Genomic DNA, 12,500 nt, shown 5'->3' with positions numbered 1-12,500 from the left:
CGTGTATGGTCGACGACCGACAGCGGTGGTGACAGTGGTGACAAGGGGGTGGTGAAAGGAGGTCTCTATTCAACCAGTTATCATCTATATATAGAGCCATGTGCGTGGATTTTTTCTAGGATTGGTTCTCGTTGTGGCCGACCATTACTCATTTCCTTCAAAGTCCATGATCTGGCGATCTGGAGCCAACGGTTTCAAAATCCTCTTTGTCGTCATTGTACCGTGGTTGTGTGTGTGGGGTGGAGAAAGACCCTGCATATCTCCCGTGGGTGCTGAGGACCTCTCCACCTCTGCAGCCACCTCTTCCTTCGGGTACTTGGGTCTTCAGTGATGTTAGTGGTGGATACGTCAACTTGGCTCCCGGTGCGCACTCGAATTCTGGGCAGCACTCTGGGAAGATCTTATCTAAGTTGTGGAGGTTGACGTTCCTGCACTTCGAGTTTGGGTCTGGCTGGGGCCCGCAGTCCTCAACGCGCTCGATGAGGTTGCCCCCTTCTCCCTGTGTACAAGTGGCCCTGCCACAGAAGGGTATCAAGGGCCAGCTCTGGCTTACGTTAAAGATCCTACAGGCTGTCGAAGCAAAGCAGGCACAGGGGGAGTCTGTGAAATAAGTAGATAAACAAACGGATAGATCAGTAAATAAAATCAATTCAATGAATAGGTAAATATGAAAATAAATATAATTAGATAAATAGATAAAATGATAGATCAATAAATAAGATAAATTCAATGAATAGATAACCGTGAAAAATATTGAAATAAGTAAATCAATGGATACATAAACAAATGACCAAATAGATAGAATGATAATTTGATAATTGACAAATAAGTGAAGAAGTTAGTATAAGATAAATAAAATAGATAAGTAAATAAAGAAATTGAATAAATGAATGATAAGTAACCAAAGAGATAAATCTTGAATTAAACTCTCTGACCAAGGGAGGCTTCCTTGAGCTGAGGGAAGAACACAGCGACAGTAGCCGGAGTTGGGGTCGTGGAGAGAAAGAGAGAGAGAGAGAGAGAGAGAGAGAGAGAGAAATAGATAAATGAATAAATAGATAAACAAATGAACTGGGAGGGGGGCTTGAATCAAAGCAGACTTAGTAGTGGAAGAAAAACACGAAAAGAGGAGGTCTCTATTTAAGACCCATTTAGTCGTCTTTGACGACACACAGGGAACGTGGTGGCAGCCTCCTCGTCCCCCGTCACAGGAGAACTCTGAGGGAAAGGACGCTCGCCGGGTGGGGTGGGATCGTCTCGCCTCTGGTTTTTTTTTTTTTTTCTTATTCTGTGATGCTTTAATTTTAGTTTGTTATTTCATTGCCGTATTATGCTATATTCTATATATTTTATTCTGTGTCATTCATTATATAAGTTCTATTTTTTCGAAGTGGCTTGAGGTTTAGAAAGGTTAGGGTTGTCTGCACCGTCTTGTTCACGTGGTTGGTTTCCGCCCTTCCAGCGCGATAGAGGCCAAGACACAAAGTAAGCGAGAACTGGAGAGGAACCAGGGGGTGGATGGGGGTTGTTCACTCACCTCGCAGGACATCGGCAGGCAGGTCTCGGACGAATGTTTTTGGCCTCTGACTCATCACCACCGCAGCGGCGATCAAGCAAAGGGAAACGATACCGATGGTCTTCATGGCTGAAAAGGAAAAAAAGGGGGAAATAAGCCATCAGTCCACCGTAGCCTCGAGCCGCCGTCAACAGTTCGTGCTCCCTCCTGTAGATCTCTTCGGGGAAAGACGTTGGGTTGTTTTTTGTCACTAGTCCGTAGGAGTAGGAGGGAGACCGAGTACCAACCACTCGGGGTTGTACGTCAAGGTGAGGGTGAAGGTGTTGATGGTCTCCGGGGAGATATCAGGCACCTTTCTTAGACCACCAAGGCATGCAGTGGTTCCTGACTATTAAACGATGAACTACACCGCAAACAAGGCAGGACGAGGAGATAAACCATTTATTGGAGAAGAGGGACAGACGCTCTTTTAGCAGCTCTATCCTCACTAGATGGAGCTCATCTCTCAATGCCAATAAAGAAGTGAAGATCTTGAGCCAAGAAACTAAGACTCCATCTTTGCACTGAGTGGTCTGCGATTACGGAGGTCTCATCATCCCACTGACAAAGGTGATGGGCCTACGCCAGCAACCACTCAGTAGATGCGGCCGAAGCCGTCATCTTTGTCCTATTTGCTTTAGATACTGTTAGGACAGGTAACAGAAATCGCTGAGAATCAGAGGAGTGCTGGAATTGAACCCAAAGGATTACATGATTACAAAGGCGGAGCATGCCGACAGGAGACCTTTTGGTCCATATCTAGGTCAGATGCGAAAAAAATCATAATAATAATAAATTAATAAATAAAAACTATGATAATGTATATAACAAATAAAATACACAAATAAATGCATAGGTATAGTTAAATAATAAACAAACAGGTAAATAGTAAATAATAATAAATTGATATATAACTAATGATAAATGAAAATCAAACAGACAAATGATAAAACAAAAACAAATAATATAAAATAAATTATAATCATTACAGTATCTTGCTTAGGTGTTTATTTAAATAATTCTTAAAGCTTCGAACTGAACTACATTGCACTACCTATGCAGGACGTTTATTCCATTCATCAACTACACGGTTGGCGAAGTTGTTTCTAACTACTTCCAAATTGAATCTATTTCCGGTCAGTTTGAGACCATTGTTTCTTGTCTGATTCTCATTCAATGTGAAAATTTTGTCATTTTTGATGTTGTCAATTCACTTTAGAATTTTAAAGACCTGTATCAAGTCACCTCTGAGTCTACGCTTTTTTAGGGAAAAGAGATTCATATGTTTTAGTCGATTTTCGTATGATTTATATTTTATATTTGGAATCAGTTTTGTGGCTCGCCGCTGTACTTTTTCCAGTCTGTCGATGTCTTTAATGAAATTCGGTGACCATACGGAAACAGCATATTCCAAATGTGGACGAACTAACGATTTATATAGCTTTCTAATGAGTGATGGACTTTTGAAGTCAAAAGATCGTGCAATCAGTCCTAGAGTCTTATTTGCTTTCTCAGAGGCTGAAACACTGCTTGGATGATTTGAGATCGTTACTGATGATTATGCCGAGATCTTTTTCACTATCCACTTTTGTTAACGAATTTCCAAATAACTTCTAATCGCACATACTGTTATTTTTACCTATGTGCATTACCTTGCATTTACTTGTGTTAAATTTCATTAGCCACTTTTCAGACCATTGCTGCAATTTATCTAAATCTTCTTGAATATCTAATTGGTTTAAGTGATCATTTGCCATTCCGCACAGTTTTGTATCATCAGCAAATTTGGAAACTGTGGATTTTAGTCCATGGTCTATATCATTTATATATACTATGAATAGAAGTGGCCCAAGAACGGAGCCCTGAGGAACTCCACTTGTAATATTTTTCCATCTAGAAGTTTTTCCATTTAAAACCATTCTTTGTTTTCGATCATTCAACCAATTACTGGTCCAACTTAATAGGCTACCACTTATTCCGTGCGAAGCTAATTTAGTAAGTAGTCTTTCGTGCGGGACGGTATCGAAAGCTTTTGCAAAGTCTAGATATAGTAGTCTTTCGTGCGGGAGATAACTGTGTTGTAGAATTCGAGTAAGTTAGTTACGCAAGAACGTTTCCGTCTGGAACCATGCTGGCTATCATTTATCAAACGGTTACTTTCTAAATGATGTTCGATAGCATCTCTGATGATAGTTTCCATTATTTTTTCTACGATTGAAGTCAAGCTTATAGGCCTATAGTTATTTGGTTTCTTTTTGTCACCTTTTTTGAATATGGGAGTAACGTTAGCTAGCTTCCATTCTCTTGGGACATCTCCGGATATGATGGATTTCTTGAAAATAATTTCTAATGGAACAACAATCTCATTTTTCATTTCCTTTAAGATTCTTGGATGCCAACCGTCAGGCCCTGGTGTTTTATTAACTTTGAGTTTCTCTATACACCTTTTAATTTTTTCTTTTGTTATATTTACCGTAGTGAGTAAGCTTACCCTAGACTTTTCACAGGTTTCAGTTTGGAGTTCATTTTGAGGTGTTTCGTTTACGAATACCGAGCTAAAATAATTGTTTAAGATATTACACATTCCTTCATTTGAATATTCAAGTTGACCGTCAGCAGATAATAGTGGACCAATGTGATTCCTAACAACCTTTTTATCTCTAATGTAATTATAGAATTCTTTGAGATTCTCTTTGGATTTATCAGCGATGTTCATTTCATATGGTCGTTTTCTTTTTCTTATTGTCTAAGCGAATGCAAGAACAACACGCAATCAGCACACTACAGTATCCTGTCAACCCCTCCCCCCAATTTTTTTTTATTTTAATACTGCTTTTTGTGGACTATATTCTAGAAATTGTCCTGCTGGTTTGCTCATCCACTGTGTGCTCTTGTGTCCTATTGCGAAAGAGGAGCCTTGAATTGGTTTGCATGCACTCTGAAGACCTAAGCATTCATACGTTGCTATGAAGAGTTCTCGTTGGATACCTGCTCGCGGGCGCAAAGACTCAAATTCGGGTCTTAAGGACTACCATAGGTTGCCTTTTGCTTGAGATGTCCTAGAAAAAGGGCAAAGGTGGCTACTGCTTTGGCCTCTGGGAGATGTTTGCTTGTATCATCCACTCACCCTCAACCCTTTGGTTCAAGTTGACAGAGGTTTCTCAGATTCAGAGGAACTGTCATTCCTTGTTCTGTTTTTCTTCAAGAAAAAAAGTTCATTATCTTAACCTTTCACTGCGGAGGGTGTCTCCCTCACCTGATTGAAATCGCCTGGCGCCAGGCTATACCCGATGACTGAAGGCGCCAAAAGAAGGCAAAAGTTTTGAGGGCTCATGTCGGGATCCTTCGGTTCTCAGAGTGCCCATCTGGGTCTTGTATTACAGACACTGAAGGTCATCAACTTGACCTCAATTGCAGGAGACCCATTTTCGAACTCCTTCAGAGATTCAGCTAGGTTAAACCTCACTGCATCTCCAAGTTCTAGCAAAATAGATACACATGGTGCCCCAGAAGTCACTGAGGGGTTTCATTCAAACTGCCTAATTGTCACAAATACTGCTTGTTACAATAAGGTAATTACTAATAGTATTTGCAACAACAGAACCCTGCAGTGACTTTTGGACTACCATATACAATACAAAACTACTCATGTGTCAAAGAATTGGAGACAAATTGTGAAAAACATTAGTAGTATGACAATTATTTCGGCACTAGTGAAAAGAAACTTACAGAAATATAACATCACAGGGAAAAAAAATCAATAATACCAAGCCGAATACAATCATCTGGTGACACCCAAAATGAAATACCTAAAGTCGACGGAATCGTCTTTTGAGGGAATAAAGGGTCAAGAAAGACTTGCCGACCGAATCGAGCTCTGAATGCACTGCCAGGGACAATAGGTATGTGACAGTACTGTTTTCTCTCGTTACGCTATAGTATTACTATCCCTCTCCTACCGAAGGCTGAGAATATGCTTAAGCCGGGGACTGGACACTCAAAACTCCGCAGTGAGCTGTTCCAGGTTCAGTACCGGCAGCTCTATCTGGTAGTGTTATCACCTTACCTGAGTTGTGAGTGAGTGATTGTGTCTTCTTGGCGAGAGGTAAGCCCCAATAACAGCTTGCCCCCACGCACACAGTATATATATTTAATGCAGAGACGCCAAAGCTGCCTGTGCATGCGCCTCAAGGAAGTTCTGGCAAACCCGCGGGAGAGGGACAGAGACAGAATGGGAGAGATATGGTGGGGGGAAGGGGAGAGGCGGGGAGGGATAGAGAAAGGGAAATATGGCGAGGAGAGACATGGAGATACAGAAGAGAGAAAGAGATATCCCTCGCCCCGATCAATATTTCTCTTTCTCTATCTCCTCCCTCTCACTTTCCCCACCCCGTCATATCTCTCTCTCTGTAAACATCTTTTAATTTTTTCTTTTGTTATATTGACAGTAGTAAGTTTCCCCTAATCTTACCACAGGATAGGACTTCAATATGAGGTGCTTTGTTTACGAATACTGAGCTAAAATAGTTATTTAAAATATTAGACATTCCTTCATTCGAATATTCAGGTTGACCGTCATCAGATAATAGTGGGTCAATGTGATTCCTAATAACTTTCTTATCATATCTTCACATCCTTCGTAATCAATATAGCTATATATATCCCACACATACACACACACACACACACACACACACACACACACACACACACACACACACACACACACACACACACACACACACACACACACACACACATATATATATCAAATCAGCCATCCTGAGTCCACTGCTGAACAAAGGCCTCCTTCATAGCATTCCATGATTCACACGACCGTGCCATCCTCTGCCACGTCACTCCTGCGAACTTCTCGGTCTCGTCTCTCCACCTTCTGTCTGGTCTCCCTCTTCCACGCTTCCTATCTCGCGGCGTCCACTCAGTAACACACTTGCTCCATCGCTCATCAGTCGTTCGCACTAACTTACCTACCTAATTCCACTTCCTCTCTTTTACTGCTTCCACAATATCTTTCACTCCAGTATGCTCTCTCACCCAGCTTCCTGTCTTTTGGTCTCTCAGTGTTATTCCCACCATTGATCTCTCCATTCTCCTCTGTGCAGTCTTTAGATTTGTTTCCATTGCCTTCGTTAGTTTCCGAGTCTTCCACCCGTAGATTATTGCTGGTAGAATGCATTGATTATAGACTCTACGTTTCAAACATAAAAGTAGAGAGCCTCTCAGGATTTTATTATACTTACCAAACACTCTCCAACCAATTGTGATACGTCTTTTTATTTCATTATCATGATCTTTTGCTACCTTTACCATCTGGCCTAAATAATTATACTCTTCAACTTCCTCAAGACTCTCATCGTCAATTACAATCTCTTTACCTTGAACTTTCGTGCTGAGCATTACTTTGGTCTTACTCTTATTCATTTTTAAACCTACTTTGAGACTTTTCTTGCTTAGATCGCTCAGCATATCTTGCAAGTCTTCTGCTCTTTCTGAAATAAGAATAATGTCATCCGCAAGTCTTAGGTGGTTCAAGTATTCGCCATTGGTCTTTAAGCCTGTCTTTCCCCAACTCACCCTCCTGAAAATATCTTCCAAACAAGCTGTAAACCATTTGGGTGAAATTGTATCACCTTGCCGTACTCCTTTCTCGATCTTGATCTTTTCTGTATCTTTATGCAGTCGAATTATAGCGGTACTTTTCGCATAAATCTTTTCTAAAACTCTTACGATCTGTTCGTTTGTACCCTGTTTGCGTAGCGAGTTTAGTATTGCTACTTGTTCTACTGAGTCAAAGGCCTTTGCGTAATCTACCAAAACTAAACACAGAGGTATATTGTATTTTGTCGTTTTCTCGATTAGTTGGTTTATCTCCTGCAAATGGTCTAAATTCGAATATCCGCTCCTAAAGCCACCCTGTTCGCTCGGTTGATTTCCATCTAAAACTTTACTTAGTCTATGTGTAAGGATTTTGGAGAATACTTCATATACATTTGATAGCAAGCTAATCGGTCGATAGTTACTAAGATCCTTCTTCCTTTTTTTTTTATGAAACAAAATCACTATAGCATTGCACCAAGCATCAGGAACGCTTTCTTGACGTAAGCACTGGGTGCACAACTCAGCTAATTTAATAGGAACTAATTTCCTTACGTCTTTCAACAGATCTATTGATATACCATCTTACCCAGGTGCTTTTCCTCATTTCATAGTTTTTAGAGCAAATTCTACTTCTTCCTTTGTAATCTCTGGTACACTACTAACGTCTACACATGAATTTACTGATTCAACTACGGCCTTCGATGAGTAAAGCTCTTGGTAAAATTCTTCTACTCTTTTTACCATTTTGTCTCTACATTTAATTATTTCTCCTTTTCTATCTTTCAAACATATCATTTGCTCTCTTCCTAAAACTTGTCTGCACTCGGTCACTTTAATACTTTTACCTTTCCGAATAGTTTCCTCTATTTCATCCATGTTTCTCTCTCTTTTCTCTAATCTCTGCCTTTTGTTGATAAGCTTCTTTAGTTCTACTCTTTCTATTTCGTCTCTCCTGCTTTTAATTTGCATGGTCCTTCTTCTTTTAATTAGGTCATTTGTAGCTTGGGAGTATTTGTTTTCTCTAATGTTTTTTGTACTTCCTACTTTCTCTGCTGATTCCCTAATGATATTCACTAAATCCACGGTGTCCTCGTTAGTTCTTAGAGCTTAGAATCTATTTTAAATTTCTAACTGGAATTTCTTCTTATTATTCTTAACCTTTGTAAGGCTTATTTTCTTTTTCAACACTAGTTGATTTCTCTCGGCTCTGAAATTGAATTTAGCTGTGCAACCTACCATTCTATGGTCACTACTTATGTTGACTTTATTTATCACCTTAACATTGCTAACGCTTTTGCTCTCATCTCTTAATATGAAGTCTATTTCGTTCTTTGCTGTTCCATTTAGACTTTTCCACGTCCATTTACGACCTACACGCTTTTGAAAGAAAGTGTTTATTATCCTCATACTATAGTTCTCTGCAAAATTGACTAACATCTCGCCTCTGTCATTTTTCACCTACTCCAATCTTCCCAATGCACGTCTCATCTCCCATCTTCTTCCCTACTTTAGCAATAAAGTCACCTATTACCAACGTGTACTTACTTTTTTCTTGATCCATTACCTGACTTAAACCATCATAAAACGACTCAATTTCATCGTCTGAACCTTATGAAGTTGGTGCCTAAACTTGAACTATTCTCAGAGTGTATCTTTTACACAGCTTAATCACAATCCAAGCTACCCTGTCCAATAAACTACTGAATTTGACTACGTTACCAGCAACCTCTCAGTTTATCAAGAATCCTACTCCACTAGATATTTCTTTGTCCTTACCTCTATAGTAGAACAGGTGGTGACCATCTTGTAATTGTATCAGCTTTTCTTCCGTTATCGGACTTCGCTCAGTCCTACGATGTCCCACTTGATGTTGTCTAGTTCTTCCATTAAACTCTCCAGTCTGTGGTCTTCTGAGACTTCTTACGTTGTAAGTGTATATCTTCATGTTGTTTAATGTCCAAGACTTGAATCTGCTTGGACAGTGCTTACTCACATTCGGTGGCACACTACCCGTAAACACACGAGGCAATGCGGTTGGACCTTTAGGTGACGATGATCCAACAGGAACTCCTGGTTTTCTTTTGGTTGTGCTATTCATATTGGCTATGAAGGGAGGTTGGCAGTAATCTCACCTCCGTGCCAACTGGTTTCTGGTGAGATATTTCTCTGGTGTCACCTTATTCATTATATTCGGTGAAGCCCTATATCTATAGGGTGCCCAATGGTCCATGCCGTCATTATGACGGTACCCCATATATCTATGAGGTATTTCCCTGTTTGCCATCAGGGACGTACCAGTTAGCAGTGAGTCTACGACTGTGTGTTTGAGCTGCTCTTTGTCTAGTCTTTCCTACAAAACCTATTTGATATGGGTGACCCTGTAGAGATTTCTTCTCTATCGACATGGCTTTTATAATCATTAAGATTCTCAAGCCTATCCACCACGTCTGTGTCAATTCTCGGATAGGTATATATATATATATATATATATATATATATATATATATATATATATATATATATATATATATATACATATATGCGTAAATAATCACTAGGAAAAAGTAAACTAACGAAGCAGAGCGCTTTCGTGTAATTACATCTTCAGTGCAGATACAAAGAAGGAATTATAAGATGAAGAAACAAGGTACAGAATATATGACATAGTGAAGAGGGCATTCGGAGAGGTAGTGGAAGAAGTACACGGGACGGACGTATGGGCCGTCCTGGTAGCCAACAAGTATGGGACGTTTGGGCCGTCCTGGTAACCAACAAGTATGGGACAACTGCTCATAATTTATATTACAATTCAAACAATTTTGAAATTTCATGAGAAATAAAACTATCTAATTTGTACAAACCTTGATGAAGATTAACATTTATCCCCTTACTAGATTTGATCAAACTGCATTCAATTAAATTTCTTTCTGTTATGTTGTTGTTGTATGTGATGACTTTAGCGTTATCCCAGTCAACTGGGTGGTTAAAATGGTTCATGTGGTTGAATATACCGCTAGATTGGTTTCCCTCTCTAACGTATTTCTTATGTTGATTGATTCGTGTTGTGAGTGTTTTAGCAGTCTGACCAACATAAAACTGATTACATGATTTGCAAGGTATTTTGTACACACACCCTTTATTACTATTGACAGAATTATTTATGAGCAGTTGTCTTACAGTGTTCTTGTTATTGAAAACTACATTAATGTTAAATTTACGTAACATATTTGGAATATTTTGCAGGTTCTCTTGGTACGGTAAAATTAGCAAGTTATTCATATTGAAATTTTGAGTTGACCTAAGGTTGTAAAATGTCCTTTTAGCACGATTGTAAGCTTTATCAAGAACATGTGTGGGGTATTGTAGCTTAGTACCAATGTCGTAAATACATCTTATTTCATCATCGATGTACTCTGGGCTGCAAATGCGTAGGGCCCTGAGATACATCGACGAGAAAACAGATACCTTTACGCCATCAGGGTGCAAAATATTCCAAATATGTTACGTAAATTTAACATTAATGTAGTGGTGGTGGTGGTGGTGGTGGTGGTGGTGGTGGTGGTGGTGGTGGTGGTGGTGGTGGTGGTGGTGGTGGTGGTGGTGGTGGTGGTGGTGGTGGTGGTGGTGGTGGTGGTGGTGGTGGTGGTGGTGGTGGTGGTGGTGGTGGTGATGATGATGATGATGATCATCATCATAGACCAGGAAGCATCCTTGTATTGTTTACACCAAAACCCAGAGAGTGGTCGACGCTCTGCATACAAGGAATCAATTTCAACGTAGCCTAAAACAACACTTCCGTGGACTCAGGCATACTTGGAGAATAAATAAGAAAAATAATGAATCAAGTGATATGAATAAATATAAAATGAAATAAGTTAATATATCACTTTTATTGATATGTTTTATACACCAACTTTGATAGGAGATAGAAACACAACAGATTAATGTTTTTACTGTTAATGAGTACGTGTAGTTCTATTCTGGCTGGCGACAGGAAATTCTTCTCGATCGAAGAAAACCACTACACAATGGAAAAATCAAACCAACCTCGATTAACGCTCTCAATATTTCTCACAAATTAGTTGGCTTCAACTATCACTTAGCGAGTTAATTCGGCAAAAGAACGTGTTGTGTGCTTCCAGTATTTCATTCGCACGTACTGCATAACCTCTTTTTTACTTCGACCTCTTCTTTTTCTGATTTCTCTTTCACAGTAAGGATACATATTACACACATCAAAAGGGAATTCGTTTTGTTTATTTTTTCTGTCTTCCCCTCTTCCTTCAGACAAGGTATGCCCAACCCATGCGACAGACACTAATCAACCACAAGTGACAAAGCTCGCCCTTTATCTGCCACCAACTATTTCATTCAATTGAGTGGAACCTTGTGATAAATTATGCGATCCCTGCATGGTACCTTAATCTCACTAAGACACACCACAACACCCTACAGACTATACAGAACAAAAATCTAAACGCAACTACAGGCTACACAAATACAACACCTACAGAACTTTTACAACACGAAACAAAAGTCCTCAATTTCAAGGGAGGATCACCTTGACATGAGAGGGACACAAATATTTGCTTCGGAGTGGTTGGGAAGTGTTGAGTGCCAGATAAAAAAGAAATCACAGTGGGGATTAATGGTGATGTGTTTAGAGAGTTCATGATAGCTAACACAGTATTATGAAAAATGTCAGGCATAATTACACATGGAAGGATGGTAGTGGATGGAAGGTTGGTTGATAAGGCATTAATGGACTGTGTAGTGATATCCAGGAAAAGAGTGGGAAGGGTTCTGGATGTCCATGTTCTTAAGCGAGAGAGTAGGGGAATATCAGATAATTTTTTGGAAGTTAAGTTAACAGTGGAGGAGAGGTGGAGAAAGGGGAAAAGGGCAGAAGGTAGAGAGATGCTTAGAGTATACAAACTGTTTAAATGTAAATGAAAAGGAGCATGAGAAACTGAGAGAAGTAAGGGAGGTGGCGAAGGACAGAGTAGAGGTAGGAGTGGAGGAGGAATGGGGGTGTTTCAAGGAGCGAGTGACAAGATGTGCAAAGATTGTATGTATAACAAGGAGGATGGGAGGGAATAGAAGGAAGGGTAGTGAGTGGTGGGATGGTGAAATAAACAAGGTAGTACAGGAGAAGAAGCAAGCTTCCAGGGACTGGTTGCAAAGTAGGACGAAAGAAAAATATGAGAGGTACAAAGAAAATAGAAGAGAATGTAAAATGGAGGAGGAGTGTGACAGAATTTTTTTTATGTAATAAAAGATGTTTTGGAAGGAAGTTAAGAGAGGAAGGGGAGGTGAATCAAGTGGA

The 12,500-nt window shown here is 39.8% G+C and overlaps 2 protein-coding genes across 2 annotated transcripts in view; one reads left to right on the top strand and one right to left on the bottom strand.

The window, feature by feature from the left end:
* LOC143040915 (uncharacterized) overlaps positions 1–5,643 on the bottom strand; it is a 6,304-nt gene extending 661 nt beyond the window's left edge. Inside the window, exons 1-3 of the mRNA XM_076212369.1 lie at positions 5,622–5,643; positions 1,538–1,645; positions 1–600 (exon numbers count right to left, since the gene is read on the bottom strand). The exon at positions 1–600 is cut by the window's left edge and continues 661 nt beyond it. Of these exons, the coding sequence (XP_076068484.1) occupies positions 158–600; positions 1,538–1,643 (549 nt within the window). The 5' untranslated portion in view covers positions 1,644–1,645; positions 5,622–5,643 and the 3' untranslated portion in view covers positions 1–157. The remainder of the gene's footprint in view (positions 601–1,537; positions 1,646–5,621) is intronic.
* Positions 5,644–11,872: 6,229 nt separating this feature from the next.
* The window catches only part of LOC143040847 (uncharacterized), a 7,374-nt gene continuing 6,746 nt past the window's right edge, over positions 11,873–12,500 (top strand). Inside the window, exon 1 of the mRNA XM_076212287.1 lies at positions 11,873–11,916. Coding sequence (XP_076068402.1) covers positions 11,873–11,916 — 44 coding nt within the window. The remainder of the gene's footprint in view (positions 11,917–12,500) is intronic.

The sequence above is a fragment of the Oratosquilla oratoria genome, chromosome 29 (genome assembly GCF_046742065.1).
Source record: "Oratosquilla oratoria isolate Oo_2021 chromosome 29, ASM4674206v1, whole genome shotgun sequence".
In the NCBI taxonomy this organism is placed as follows: Eukaryota; Metazoa; Arthropoda; class Malacostraca; order Stomatopoda; family Squillidae; genus Oratosquilla; species Oratosquilla oratoria.
Note: the sequence above shows the minus strand (reverse complement) of the source record. Positions and strands in the feature narration are given on the sequence as shown.